This window comes from Rhodofomes roseus, assembly GCF_022264815.1.
Source record: "Rhodofomes roseus strain CIRM-BRFM 1785 chromosome Unknown C8Q71scaffold_2, whole genome shotgun sequence".
NCBI lineage: Eukaryota > Fungi > Basidiomycota > Agaricomycetes > Polyporales > Fomitopsidaceae > Rhodofomes > Rhodofomes roseus.
Window position 1 is genome coordinate 886235 of NW_025952958.1, and position 13669 is coordinate 899903.

The 13669-nt window shown below is 54.1% G+C and overlaps 7 protein-coding genes across 7 annotated transcripts; 6 read left to right on the forward strand and 1 right to left on the reverse strand.

The window, feature by feature from the left end:
* Window positions 1-43: 43 nt before the first annotated feature.
* On the forward strand, window positions 44-997 carry C8Q71DRAFT_214648 (uncharacterized protein). The gene has a single exon (XM_047917062.1). The coding sequence runs from the start codon at window positions 166-168 to the stop codon at window positions 823-825; it is 660 nt and encodes a 219-aa protein (XP_047783709.1). The 5' UTR covers window positions 44-165; the 3' UTR covers window positions 826-997.
* A 485-nt stretch (window positions 998-1482) lies between these two features.
* On the forward strand, window positions 1483-3387 carry C8Q71DRAFT_733849 (t-SNARE). Its single transcript, XM_047922359.1, has 8 exons — window positions 1483-1599; window positions 1677-1826; window positions 1888-2124; window positions 2207-2315; window positions 2367-2449; window positions 2505-2624; window positions 2680-2765; window positions 2829-3387. The coding sequence occupies exons 1-8, from the start codon at window positions 1570-1572 to the stop codon at window positions 2977-2979; spliced, it is 966 nt and encodes a 321-aa protein (XP_047783710.1). The 5' UTR covers window positions 1483-1569; the 3' UTR covers window positions 2980-3387.
* Window positions 3388-3676: 289 nt separating this feature from the next.
* C8Q71DRAFT_876807 (uncharacterized protein) lies at window positions 3677-5388 on the forward strand (the record flags this gene model as incomplete). The annotated part of the gene is made up of 2 exons (XM_047928417.1): window positions 3677-4393; window positions 4454-5388. 2 exons carry the CDS (start codon window positions 3677-3679, stop codon window positions 4925-4927), a joined length of 1191 nt encoding a protein of 396 aa, XP_047783711.1. The 3' UTR covers window positions 4928-5388.
* C8Q71DRAFT_733853 (kynureninase) lies at window positions 5233-7251 on the forward strand. Its single transcript, XM_047922360.1, has 7 exons — window positions 5233-5481; window positions 5544-5643; window positions 5705-5793; window positions 5843-5976; window positions 6032-6250; window positions 6307-6476; window positions 6548-7251. Exons 1-7 carry the CDS (start codon window positions 5349-5351, stop codon window positions 7086-7088), a joined length of 1386 nt encoding a protein of 461 aa, XP_047783712.1. The 5' UTR covers window positions 5233-5348; the 3' UTR covers window positions 7089-7251.
* Window positions 7252-7406: 155 nt separating this feature from the next.
* On the forward strand, window positions 7407-12070 carry C8Q71DRAFT_733855 (uncharacterized protein). The gene is made up of 12 exons (XM_047922361.1): window positions 7407-7793; window positions 7847-8104; window positions 8156-8295; window positions 8345-8362; window positions 8413-9055; window positions 9122-9253; window positions 9307-9328; window positions 9385-9733; window positions 9787-10020; window positions 10073-10636; window positions 10684-11386; window positions 11446-12070. The coding sequence occupies exons 1-12, from the start codon at window positions 7593-7595 to the stop codon at window positions 11833-11835; spliced, it is 3654 nt and encodes a 1217-aa protein (XP_047783713.1). The 5' UTR covers window positions 7407-7592; the 3' UTR covers window positions 11836-12070.
* A 22-nt stretch (window positions 12071-12092) lies between these two features.
* Window positions 12093-12737, reverse strand: C8Q71DRAFT_733860 (uncharacterized protein). The gene is given in 3 exon segments (XM_047922362.1): window positions 12093-12522; window positions 12538-12629; window positions 12687-12737. The coding sequence occupies 2 exon segments, from the start codon at window positions 12583-12585 to the stop codon at window positions 12238-12240; spliced, it is 333 nt and encodes a 110-aa protein (XP_047783714.1). The 5' UTR covers window positions 12586-12629; window positions 12687-12737; the 3' UTR covers window positions 12093-12237.
* Window positions 12738-12775: 38 nt separating this feature from the next.
* Window positions 12776-13512, forward strand: C8Q71DRAFT_733864 (uncharacterized protein). Its single transcript, XM_047922363.1, has one exon. It carries the CDS (start codon window positions 12935-12937, stop codon window positions 13475-13477), a length of 543 nt encoding a protein of 180 aa, XP_047783715.1. The 5' UTR covers window positions 12776-12934; the 3' UTR covers window positions 13478-13512.
* Window positions 13513-13669: the final 157 nt, after the last annotated feature.

Below are 13669 nucleotides of genomic sequence, written 5' to 3' on the forward strand. Positions count from 1 at the left end.
TCGTTGTCACTGCCAGTATGCCGTCCTGACGCGTAAGTTTCGATTGTGCCGTCCTGACGCGTAACTTCCGATTGTGCCGTCCTAACGCGTAACTTCCAATGGCGTAGCGGGCATCGTGGGTATCTGTGACCAACCCTGGTGAATTTGGACCGCTGACCACTTCTCATGCTGCTATTGGTGTGCGCCGATAGGTTCCTGCCAGGGACGTTTGCCGAAATGCTCTATGGTCGAATCGAGGCAATAGTTGCGAGTCGTGGAATGCATCGTGTGTTCGATCGGTGTATTGCCGCCGGTGAATGCGGCTGCTCCGAAGTGAGACAGCGGCAGGACATACGTAGGTATTTGGCACAGCTAGCAGCCTATGGCGCGTACTTTTCGGTTGGCGGTTGGTCAGCAAGATTGCACAAAAGCGATGGACAGGACATACGAGCCAAGCTCAGCAAGCATCTGCTCGTTGTCGACAATTGTGGGAATCGCTCCAGCACTTGTGTTCTAGTCGAACATCTGCGCGCAAAAATGATGTGGCCAAGTCAGCTGGGAAAAGGAAGAGTAGTAAGAATGTACCTCCAATGTGGTGGAGTTACCGGTGGTCGCAAGTCTCGAGGTGAGTTGAGGCACTTACACCACAGACATGCTGGACGATCTCTGCCGTCTGCTCCAACGTGCACGGTAGAACGCAGCTTCTTCCCCGAGGACAAGTTCGGTTTGGTCTGCGTGTTGCAATATTCGTCGCATCCTGCAGCGCTGATGATCAGTGATCACTGCCAGGAACGTCGACTTGTACACTCTATCTTTGACCCGGAGGATTCGATTTGTGTGCCGTAGATTCATTGCTCTCGATTACGCGACACACTTAAGCGACTCCAATGTCGGTCACGCTCACCTTATATGTCCGACCAGAGGAGTTCGATGTGTTGGCCGTCGGCATGAAGCTATACGGGAGGGTTGAGGGCCAATAGTCTAATAGCTGCGTACGCAGACATAAGGGGCCTCGTTCATCCCGGACTTCCCATAATGATGCTCGGATACAGTCCCACAAAACCTGGCTGCGATCCCGAGACAAGTCTAGAGCGCACATATGGACAAAACATTGGTATCAGTCGAGTGTAATATACTATAGTCTGCGTCTGTCGCTTACCTGCGTCCGCATCGACCTACCACACACCGACGCGCTACACAAGATATCCGCGATGACGATTCACCTGACAGACGAGGTGGCTAGCTCAGTGGTCGCGGCGAGACTGGAGTAAATGGACGCTGTTCGTCGGGCATCCCACGGACTTTGTGGGAGCACAGGCAGATATATTGACGTCCACATCCCTACAGGCAGCAAGGATGAGTGCGAAGGGCTGTGATGAGAGCGTTGAAAGTCGTAGAGGAAAGCTGTGCATAGGCAGTCCAACAGTCAACTGCGGATGGAGAAGCTGACCGCGCGCGGCGAGCGGCGAGTCGCGCGATGTGGGCTGATTCCCACGGCTGCTCTTGCCTCGGCGCGTCTCCCAGTCCAGGACTGTCACTGCCGCCCCGCCCCTTGCTTCGCCCTTCTCTGCGATATACCCTTCCTAAGCCATGGCTCGTGACAGACTCGCTGCTCTCAGGGTTCGTGTCGCTTACTTGTAGCGTAGCGCGGGTCGCATCCAGCATCCGCATCCGGTGGCTGACGATCGTATTCATAGGCTCAGCGGCAGCAGCAGGAAGCACAGGATGGCCAACCTCCGCAGTACCATGAAATGGCCGGTGTGCAAACACCTACCACGATAGGCCCCACGACGAATGGCAACGGAGCGGTGGACGGTGGTGACCCTATGGCTCGGTTCTATGAGGAGGTACGTGAGCCACCCCCGGCGGCATAGAATGAGAAACTCAGACGACGCCGCCCTTGCGCAGGTATCTTCCATCCAAGATGGCATAGCAGAGTTCAACACGAATGTGCAACAAATTGGCGAGCTGCACTCTCGCGCCCTCAACAGTACGGACGAGAGCGCCAACCAAAGGACATCCGCTCTGCTCGATGACCTTGTGACGAGAACACGCCAATTGAGCAATAACCTAAAGGAGCGTATCCAAGCACTCTCGAAGTCCCCTGCTCCCCGGCCACAAGATGCGCGCATCAGAAATAACCAGGTGAGCTACAAGGCTGGCTGCGAACGCTCAACTCGCGTCCTGGATGTGGGAGGTCAGCGGGGAGCTAACGAATGTCCATCAGACTGGCGTGCTCCGGACAAAGTTTGTGGAACTCCTCCAGAACTACCAACAAGTGGAAAGGGACTACAGGCAGCGGTACAAGCAACGAGTAGAGCGCCAATTCCGAATTGGTACGTCCTTTGCTGTCAGCGTGGCGTCGTCAGGTTAACGCTGCTGTGCAGTCAAGCCCGATGCCACGCCGGAAGAGATAGACGAGGTTGTGAACAACGCTCACGGCGGAGGTGACCAAGTCTTCGCACAGGCGGTGCGTAATCCAAGCCATCCAGTCTTGGTGGATATTGAAGTGATGGTCTTCTTAGCTCACGAACACAACCCGGTATGGCGAGTCGAGAGCGGCATACCGCGAAGTTCAGGATAGGCACCAGGACATCATGAGAATTGAACGCACACTCGAGGAACTGGCGCAGATGTTCAACGACGTGAGTATTATGTGCAACAAGCGCGCTTGGTTTGCAGCATTGACGGCTATGATAGATGAGCGTGCTCGTCAACCAACAAGAAGAGTCGATCGATGCTATCAACCACACGGCTCAGGATGTCGAATACAACACGGAGCAAGGGTACGTACTTGTTGCAACTGCGTGGCACGGAGCGCTGGGTCTAACAGAGTTCTATCCCACCAGGTTGAAACAGACCGAGAAGGCCGTCGTACATGCCCGCCGCGCACGTCGCATGCGCTGGATCTGCTTCATCATCGTCCTCATCATTTGCGCCGTCGTCGGTATTGTCGTTGGTGTTGTTGTCAGCAACAACGTCAAGAACAACAAGAATTGAGGTCTTCAGGGCTTCTACTCACTACTGGTATGAATCTGCGATGACGAATGGACATGGACGAAGTATGCGGCGTTGAATGGATCTCTCGACGTTTATTTGCACATTCCTGCCGTATCGTACTCTGTTTGCTTAATCTTACATACCACCTACCTTCGTTGCCGATGTGCTTTGAATAATTCTATCTTCACCTCCACACAGGAGCCCACCGTTGTACGCCGGAGATCCAGAGGCTGACTCGGACTGACTCGGATAACTTATACTCGAGTACGCGCCTTTTGTGCTGAGCTCGGACCGGTGCCATGACAGAGTGATTTGGCCGCTGCAGCTCGCTTCGGGTGCCATCTTTTCCAGCGAGGAGCCTCAAATTTACTTGTTGGTAATTACGGTCTGCAACGGAGGATACTCAGCACATTAATATTGCTTCAGCAGGGCTGTTACAAAGGTGTCGCTCCTAGTCACTCACGCGCCTGTCACAACCACGTGCGCAGAGTCACAGTAGCGACGCGACGCCTTTGCTGTGGCCGTTCATCTGGACCTGCGAACGCGGAGGACAAACAAGCCACGACTTTCGCCGCAACGCTCGTCTCAACACCTCTGCAATATCATCCTTTCATCTCTTGAGTTTCATCATTATCTGGGCTAGATTTCTTCAGCCAGCTTTTGACCAGTGAGTACGTCGATGCGTACCGGTCGTCCGATGCTCACCTATCCCAGGATCTGGCCGGCCCTGAAAGCCTCGAAGTCCCCGGCAATTGCATATGTTGACTTTATAGAGCAAGTACGGAACCGCAGAGACCGTCTGCCCCCTGCAGAATGTGGTGTCTCCGCCGACTCCATCATCACGGAAGCCGTTCGGCAGGCCATTCAGCGGACAAGCTTCACGCAATATGCCCCTCCCAGTATCTATTCATACTACGCTTCGTCCTCTGCAAATAACCGCACCAGGACGCTCGAACTCCTCCGGCTATGTCTTACAACTGGGAACAAGCCTCTATGTAGCCTGGTTTTCAAGCGCCTGCTGGATTCGACATTCCACAGAGAAGATTACATCGACAATGTCCTCGTCCCTTTCCTTCCTGAGCTCCGGCAATTTCTGACCACCAATCACGTCGCCCCGTCGGAGGAGCCCTTCAATAGCGCGTTCAAATCGATCGTTATGCTATGGGCGAACAAAGTCCTCGGGCCCAGACCGAGCGAGACGGCGAATACTATTATCTCTAGGATGCAGAACCACGGCTGCAAGTGCTTACATTGTGTGCAAGTCTTCAAGTTCCTCACTGCTAATGCCGACAAGACGTGTCGTTTGGAAAGGATAGGTGCTCCAAAGCGGAAGCATGTCGAGCAGGAGCTCGGCAGATATGCGCAGACGGCAGCGACGTGGACTATGATTTCTGGCTCCCCGCAAGGCCTGACGGTGAGTGTGGAGGGTTTGCGTAGCCTTGTATGGAGATCCTGATTCGCGTACACCTTCAAGATCACAAAAGCCGATTCCATATACCTGCCCGTGAAGTGGAAGGCGACCCACGCCCGAGGCACAACTATTTTGAACTCCATCTCCTTGAGCGCAACGGAGCTCCAGCGAATTTTCGGTGTTGATCACCAGATAATCACGGACATGATGGCTGGGCGTGTCTCTACGAGCCTTGCGTCAGCATCGAGACTTGCGAGTTCAAGTATGAACCCTCCGGTTCCTGCAGGTCCCGCGCGCGCGCCGACAGGTGGACCGACAGTTCAAGCTGTTGCGGGAACCGTGAACGCTATGCCAACATCAAATCCGAGTGGCAGCTCGTCGAATGCCCCTCTAGTGCCCAGTGCCACTACGTCTGCCTCCTCACAGACAACTCGAAAGCGGAAGAGGGAATACACCTCCTCGGATATCATCGACTTGACCGATGACTGGGGCCTAACCAATGCCGGATTGCTAATCTCGCGTATTCCTCGCTCATGATCCATGCTCAGCGCTGCATGGCATCTTGGTACTCCCATTCGGGTCGCGTCGTACTCACGTATAGTGTGTAGTACTATACCGTATCTGCAATAATCTTGATTGACGAATCTGAGTACTTCTGAGTCAGACCTCAGTAGGCTTCCGATGCCTGACCTGTATATTGTCATCTTTACCAGTACAACATGTAATTGGACCGAATCTTACTGTTAACTCAGGCCCGAGGGAACGATACAGCGACTGACTCAGACGCGCCTACGTACAGAACCTGCGCTGAGCTCGGCCATGCCCGAGTGGGCCGGTCACTAGACTCACTACTGCTGCTGCTCCTCCTTCAGCTCTCGGTTAGTCTCCCCTAGGCAGACCTTAAAGAAGACCTCTTGGACGGACAGGAGGGCGGTCTTCTACGGTAGTCGGTACTACCATGTCGACAATCACTCCGGCGAGCAGTAAGTTCAAGCTCGAGGCTGCCGAGGACCCGCTACGCATCTTCCGAGATGAATTCATCATCCCCACAAATGCCCAGATGAAGGCGACGACTCTCGCGCCCGCATTGGGTGAGCATGCTTTGAAATTTCTGTCAGAGCCGCCGACAAATTCTCTACCCGTGATTGCACAGCGGACCAACCATGCACGTATCTATGCGGGAACTCCCTGGGTGTGCTTCCGAAGCGGTCGAAGCAGCTAGTCGAGGAGGAGCTGCAGGTGTGGGGAACGCGGTGAGTGTTCTTCTGCATAAGTGTGTGAGAGAGCTCATCCCAGCGCGGCTTGGGTACACAGTGGAGTAGAGGGTCATTTTGACCATCCTCATGGACGTGAATGGATGCGTATCGCGGACTTTGTGCACCCACTCCTCGCCGAGATCGTAGGTGGGCATGGATTGAGCTCTATGGACGCGAAGTTTAATGGCATGTGTAGGCGCGAACGACTCAGAGGTCGCTTGCATGGGCACGCTTACAGCGAACCTGAACTTGATGATGAACACGTTCTACAAGCCTACCAAGGAGCGGTACAAGATCCTCTGCGAGGTGAAGGCATTCCCGTCCGATCAGGTGTGTGCTTGTCCTCCTCTTCCCCATGTGGAGCCAACTGACTCTAACCCTGCAGTACGCGATCGCCTCGCAAGTAGTCAGTCGCGGATTTGACTCTAGCGCCATCATCGAGATGTCGCCTCGTCCCGGCGAGTATACTCTCCGGACAATCGACATACTGGACGTTATCGCACGTGAAGGTGCCAGTATCGCGCTTGTGCTCTTCAGTGGGGTACAATACTACACTGGACAGACGTTCGCGATGGAGACAATCACCCGCGCGGCCAAGGAACAAGTGCGTTGTCTCAGCTTCTAAGTAGCGAATGTCTGACGCTCAGGCCATCAATATAGGGCTGCGTTTGCGGATGGGACCTTGCGCACGCTATTGGCAATGTTCCGCTCTCCTTGCACGACTGGGATGTCGATTTCGCTGTATGGTGCACGTATAAATACCTCAACTCAGGGCCCGGGGCAATCGGAGGTCTCTATGTTCACGAACGGTGGGCAGATGAGCCAATCAGGTGTGTAGTCAGTTAACAACACCATCGTGTCTGGTGAAGGACCTACGACTTGCTCAACTCGACTCACATAGAGCCGCGGGATGGTGGGGACATGATTCTGCCACGAGGTTCGATATGCCTACTGTTTTCGCGCGTATCCGAGGGGCGCAAGGATTCCAACAATCGAATCCCTCCGTGCTCGCCACCGTCTCTGTACTAGGGTCCCTAGAGGTCTTCAAGAAAGCCGGTGGCATGCAGCCTATCCGCTCTCGCAGTTTGCGGCTCACAGGATACCTCGAGGCCTTGCTGCATGCGTCCCGCTTTTATGTGCCCATAGAGCAAGCGAGTGGCTCCAGTCAAACAGCAAAGGTGGGCGTGACAGTCATCACCCCTGCTAATCCGGAAGAACGTGGAGCTCAGCTGTCGCTTCTGTTTCTCCCTACGGGCCGCGGTGTCATGCCGCTTGTGTTGAAGGAGCTCGCGGAGAGAGGCGTGGTGGGCGACAGTAGGAAACCTGACGTCATTCGACTGGCGCCCTGTCCTCTGTACAACTCGTTCGAGGATGTAGAGAGGGGCGTCCAGATACTGGAAGAAGCATTGGAGAGCGTCGAGCGGGGTGGTCCGGCCAGTTGAACGACAGTGAGCACGAGGTGTCTGCGTAGAACGGAAGTGTGCATCGACATCAGCGGAATGTATTAAGTAGATTCTGTCGCTGTAGTATGATAAATCACGACACGTCTAGATGGTCATTCAACTATGATATATAGAAGAACATCAAACTGAGTTTTTTCCCCAAGCATGATGCAGTAATACTTATATGCAGGACTACCGGGTCCGTAAGTACATGGCAGTCTTGTCGCGACCTCGGACGCGTCTGTCACAGCGGCACGTGCGTGCTGTCACAACAGCGACGCGAACGCCTTGCTGTGGCCTCGCGTGCGCGCAGTACCGAGCGGACCTCAGCTTTCTTAGTTCGACGCTCACCTGGACTCTCTGCCACGTCCTCGCTAGGGCCTTATTACTCTCTAGAACCACCACCCAGATTTCGACCAACAAGAACTGCTTAGCTTTCGACCCCTCAGGTCTCCACGGCGTATCAAACAGAGCAAGAGCATCCGAGTCGACGGTTGCGACCACATGGGAGACGTTTCCGAGTCCACGGGTACGGTTCCCATTAGCGATGCCGTTTCTGTCGATCCCGTCTCTCAGAAGTACTCTGAGAATGCGGTGGTTGAGGGCGATATGTCAGGAGTCGAGGAAGACGACTCTGACGACCCCGAGAGTGACTCGAGTGAGGATGAAGAACCTTCTGTGGAAAACCCTTCCACGGACATTCGAGTGAGTATGAGCTCTCGACTCGTTCATAAACGCGTAGATCTCATGAAACGTAGGGCGATCTGGAAAAAGCACTTGAGGGTGACCTCGCCAAGGCATTCAAGGGCTCGTACTCGTTCAGTCGAGCATATCCTACCGCGCCTAATCCTGGTTTGTACCTACTGCCGAACGACATTGGCGCGGTTGGACTGCCTCTGCATAAGCGAGACGCAGCAGCTGTCATCTCTGGCTGCAGGCAAGCCCCCTTCGGTCAGGGTGAGCGGACTGTGGTTGACACTGTAGTACGTGACACCTGGGAGATGAACGCTAACCAGGTATGGCTTCCTTACCGTCGTCGTGAGAGGGCACATGTGATTTTGCCATAGGTTCAATGTCTGAACCCTGCGTGGAATGGCTACCTCCAAGGTGTCGTGAGGGACGTGTGCGCGGAACTCGGGGTCAATGTGGCCGCGAGCCAGCCGCGCTGTGAGCTCTACAAATTGCTGTTATATGAGACCGGTTCACAGTACGTCGTCCTATGTCCCCCTGACTCAATGATCTTACTCGCCTCTCAGCTTCTTGCCGCACGTTGAGTGAGCATCCAACGCGGTTAGGTTATAATATTGACTGACTTTTAATACAGCACCGAGAAGGCCGACGGGATGTTTGCGACCATCATTATCGTTCTGCCCTCCAAATATACAGGCGGCGCAGCCCATGTCTCGCATGGCTTGTTGTCTACAGTGTATGACACAGCCGTGCTGAGCGATTTTCAGACCACCGTTCTCGCCTGGTACACAGATGTGATGCATGAAATCAAGCCTATCACAAGTGGATACCGCTTAGCGCTTTCGTATAACCTAGTGCACACTTCTAATGCTCTACGACCGTCCTTGCCCAATAACCATGCCGCTGTCAATGCTTTGCGACATGTTCTACTCTCTTGGAAGCAAGCAAATCATGATCGCGTCCCGCGGATGATCCTATACTTATTGGACCACAAGTATTCGCAAGCAAATCTCAGTGGCAGCGCACTCAAGGGCGTGGACGCACACAAACTAGCAATCTTGGACGCCCTCGCACAGCAGCTCGGTTTCCAGCTTGGGATGGCTAGTGTCGAGTGTCGGCTACAGGGAGCTGCAGACGACGATGGATGCAATTATCATCGCCGCAAACGAGCGTATTACTACGACGACTATGACGACTCTGATAACTCTGTTGACCCGGACGATGTGGGCTTTCTGGAGGTGTATGAACGGGAAGCTTCCGTCACCAACCTTGTCACGGTAGGTCTTCAAACGCGGGTCGTATCGCCCTGAGGATGCCATAGATATTGACATGGTGGCACACAGCTAGATGGTGTACCTCTCCAGGATGACTTGGCGTACGATAAAAGACGGGATCACACGATCCCACGGAACCTCATGGATCAAGTTGAGGCTGGTCCGCATGATGATCAGGAGTATGAAGGGTACATGGGTAATGTACGCACATCACTTCTTGATTGACGACTGTTTCTGAACCCAAACTCCCACAGGGGGCCGGCTCGCTAGAACGATGTACGTTCAGAATCCATGACATCTATGTGCTGAACGTCTGACCTATGTTTTTGCAGGGTATCGGCGAACGGTGCTCGTGATCTGGCCCGAGAAGTTCAGCTTGGATATGACTTTCGATGATGAAATCTCCGAAGCCATCGATGATCTTTCAGTGATTGACTCTACCAGAGCTCATAAACGAGAACGCAAGCTCGCGGAGTTTTTGTTGAACGTGGCCAAGAATCGGGAAAACCACAGAGTGCAAATAGCGGAGACATTGTGCAATGCTGCTTGCGCGTGGGAGGACTTACAACTCTACGAGCGTGCCATGGCCGCATGCGAAGCCTCTGTTGGCGTCAGGTTACTGAGTAACGACGTGATCTACGAATCGATCACGACGTTCGGTTTCGGGGCCATGCGTTCATTGTAAATGTTCCACGAGTCCGTTGAGCAGTGATAGATGCCTGATTTGCGTTTAGTTTGCAGAAGATGTTGCGTTCGGAGCGGAGCAATTTTCAACGTTTCCAGTTTATCGACGAACTCCAGAATTGGTTCTCGACACAACCTACCCTGTCTGAAGAAGGCGTTGATGCATGGGTCATCGACCAGCGTCGGTTCGCTATGGAACACCTCGAGAAGCCAGGGCCAGATGACAGCCAGGTCCTCGTTGACCTCGCCTTGCGGAATGGCGGATTTCACGTTATCCGTGATATGTAAGTTGCCTAGTCTGTGTATCGTTGTGCAGCCTTGACCTTGCACTATCAGATTTGTCCCTCAATTCAAGGCCGACGCAAGCGTTCGTTTCTTGACTGCAATGGTCGCTGTCCTTCAAACGGAGAGAGCCAAGGCAGGAGTCTCTGTGGAGGATCAGTCCATTTTGACTAGCCTGGTGGCCGACCTCCTTTCTAGTGCCATAGCAAAGGCCAATCTCTTCGCAACAGCAACGACAACGAAGAATTCGGCGATCAAGAGCAACCTCATGACTCCTCATACAGCAGCGCGTTTGATCGAATTGTGCATTGGGACGCGCAATGACGAACTGGTCGAGAAGATCGCCCAACGTCTGACTGACGTGGCCAATATCGATCCTGCTGTTGTCAAACGCCGGGTTTTAGAAGTCCTGTTGCCCTTGTTGCCGTTGGTCGATGCCAAGGTCAAGGCACGTGCAGCTGGCGAATCTGCTATCACGGGTGTTCAGAACTTCTACGAGGCGACAATCGAACTCTGCTTGCGCTTCGTCTTGTCTGGCACGCGACCAGTCCCCAGTGACCTGACTTTGCTCTTGGATGCTTGTGTCGTCTGCGGTGGCATCGACATTTTGCACAAGAAGTGAGTGCGTCATTGCATCTTGGCTATCCAATGCTGAAGTGTCGCAGAGTTTGGCCCGCCCTGAAGGCTTCCAAGCCACAGTCGACTACATATACCGACTTCATAGAGCAACTACAGAAGCGCCGAGACCGACTGCTGCCTTCGAGCTGTGGTGTCTCCGTCGAATCCGTCATCACGGAAGCAGTTCGACAGGCTGTTCTGCAGGCAAACTTCACAGCATATACTCCCCCTGTCTACTCGTACTATGCCTCCGGCAACAAGAGTCATGAGAACTGTAGCACGACGCTGGAACTTCTCCGGTTGTGCCTGACAACCGGGAACAAGCCATGTTGTAGCTTGGTGTTCAAGCGGTTGTTGGATTCACAGTTCCATAGACAGGACTACATCGAAAACGTCCTCATACCCTTCCTTCCTGAGCTTCGCCAATTTCTGACCACCAACCGCGTTGCCCTATCGGCCGAACCCTTCAACAGCGCCTTCAAGTCAATCGTGATGCTCTGGGCGAGCAAGGTCCTCGGTCCCAAGCCAAGTGAGACGGGGAACGCCGTCATCGCCAGAATGCGAAACCATGGCTGCAAATGTGCACATTGTGTGCAAGTCTTCAAGTTCCTTACTTCTAGCGGCGACAGGACTTCCCGCTTAGAAAGGATAGGTGCGCCAAAACGGAAGCATCTGGAGCAGGAGCTCAGCAAGTACGCAAAGACTGCCGCGACGTGGTCTATGATCTCGGGTTCCCCGCAGGGCTTAATGGTGAGTACGGCTGAGGCAGTGAGACCTGCGCGAGGATCCTGACCTACGAGCACACATAGGTCACAAAAGGAGACTCCATATACCTGCCTGTCAAATGGAATGCCACCCACGCAAGGGGCGCAGCTATTCTGACCTCCATTTCCTCGAATGCAACGGAGCTACAACGAATTTTTGGCGCGGACCACCATATCATTATGGACATGATGGCTGGACGTGTTATAACGAACCCTGCCGCATCATCATCGAGAGATCCGGGCTCAAGTGCGAGCTCTTCGGTCTCTGCGGGTCCCGTTCATGCGGTATCGGGGAGCTCAGCTTCCGTTGCGGCCACGGCCTCAGGGTCAAACCCGAGTAGCAATTCATCCCGCGCTCATGCGGCACCTCACGCCAGTAATTCTATCCCTTCAAGTTCACAAGCAGCTCGGAAACGGAAGAGGGATAACGCTTGAGCGCGTCGTCGGGTATCGTTGACTTGACTGATAGCTGAAGCTTGACGTGTGTACTACGGTCTTTCCGTGACGAACGTGGCAGTCCTACTGAATGGTTCTATGGTTGTTGGCCATCAGGGAATCCCCTTCAGAACGATAAGCGATTTCAGCGTTTATAGGTGATTTCAGTGTTTGTAGACTGTCGAAATATTACGCCACTTTACAAGCGCTCGATAAAGCGCTTGCAGCCGCCTCACCAGATTTCACTTCAGCGCCGCCTTGCGAGCACTCTATAAGCATCATCCAACGCGTATACATCCCAGCTGTCAGATTCTGCCTTACATATCTTTCCGCTGCAATTGCCACTAGGGTCACTGTCTGCCCTAAACCTGTTCAACACGTCACGCAGTTGGATCGCCGCACCTAAGTTCCAGTTGCCCACTTGCACTTCAGCTGTGACTCGAGGCTAGGTGTGTTCTCTGACCCTGTTCTTCCCCGTACGCAACAAACACAGGCAAGCACCGCCCGCGCGATGTGCGCCAGTGGGGAGCAGGTGCAACCAGCGGTCGCAGGCACAAGCGCAACGACCAAGACGACGCGGGCACGACCATAATGCGAACAAGACACACACGAGTACGAACGTGACGCACGCGGGCGCGTGCACGTATATGGCGTGTTTGAGTGCGAACAGAACGTACGCACACGAGCACGGCATACACGAGCCGCAGTATTGGCAACGAGCGCGGACACAACGACGAGGCGAGCGCGCATAGTGCCATGTAGGGAGTGGGCATGGTGAATAGGGGAGCAGACAGGTACGAGCATGACAAAGTGTCTGGCGCGAATAAGTAGCTGATGAGAATTCGTCAAAGGGCCTGGCCGGCAGAGTGCAGACGGGCGGATGATGTCTCTTTAAGGGGTTTGGATCCACTGCCGACACTTGCAATGAGTCCGAGTGGGGTACAGGTAGCATCCCTTGCACACGGCACTGTATGCTGCGTGTGTCCGTGGTACTACCTGTTCCCCACGAGACGAAGTGCGCCATCCGCACGGGCTACTGACTGCTCTACCGTTGGAACCCGTCTAAGAGGGTGACGCCGCGTGCACACTCGACAGCGACATGATCAAGAACGGGCTCCGCGCGTTCCTCGACAGGCAGAACCACCTTCGCAACTCGTCACCGCCTAGCTGCAGCTCTCCTCTGAGCTCGTCGGCTCCCTCGGCGAGCAGCTGCGTTCCGCACGCAAGGCATGCGCGCAGAAAGCATACGCCAAGCTTGTCACCGCGATCGACGCGTCACCGCTCGCCGTACCGTACACCACTGGTGACGGCGGCAGGGCGGAGAAGGTCGCGAAGTGGCTCGCCGCGCGCGCGAAGATCCCCGGCATCGTCGCGAGCGTCACGGCGATGGACGTCGTCCCCCTCGGGGACCATGCACGCCCGCGGTGTACGCCGATACATACATAAATTGCATGTCATGTCGAGGATGTTCCGCCGTTATACACCGTTAGGCGGGGCTTTTGCAAGTGCTGTTGGTCTGTCCCGGGGCCTCATGTCCTATGTACTGTGTTCTCTGTTGCTTCTTCAGCACAACATGTTATACTGTACTCGAATTGTATTGGTTTGCACGAGAACAAATGGGATTACCGCGGGCGCAGAATAAAGACTTGCGTGAGATGTGGAAGCTTGCCACGCTCTACAATCGACTTGCATACAGATTGTAGTGAGTATGTTATGAGCTTGTATCGAACTTGTATTGAGCTTGTGTAATTCGCTAGCGCTATAGTGCTTTTTACTGTTTATAACGATTTCGGTGTTTATATTCACTTACAAGCGGAGATAATGGCTATATCTA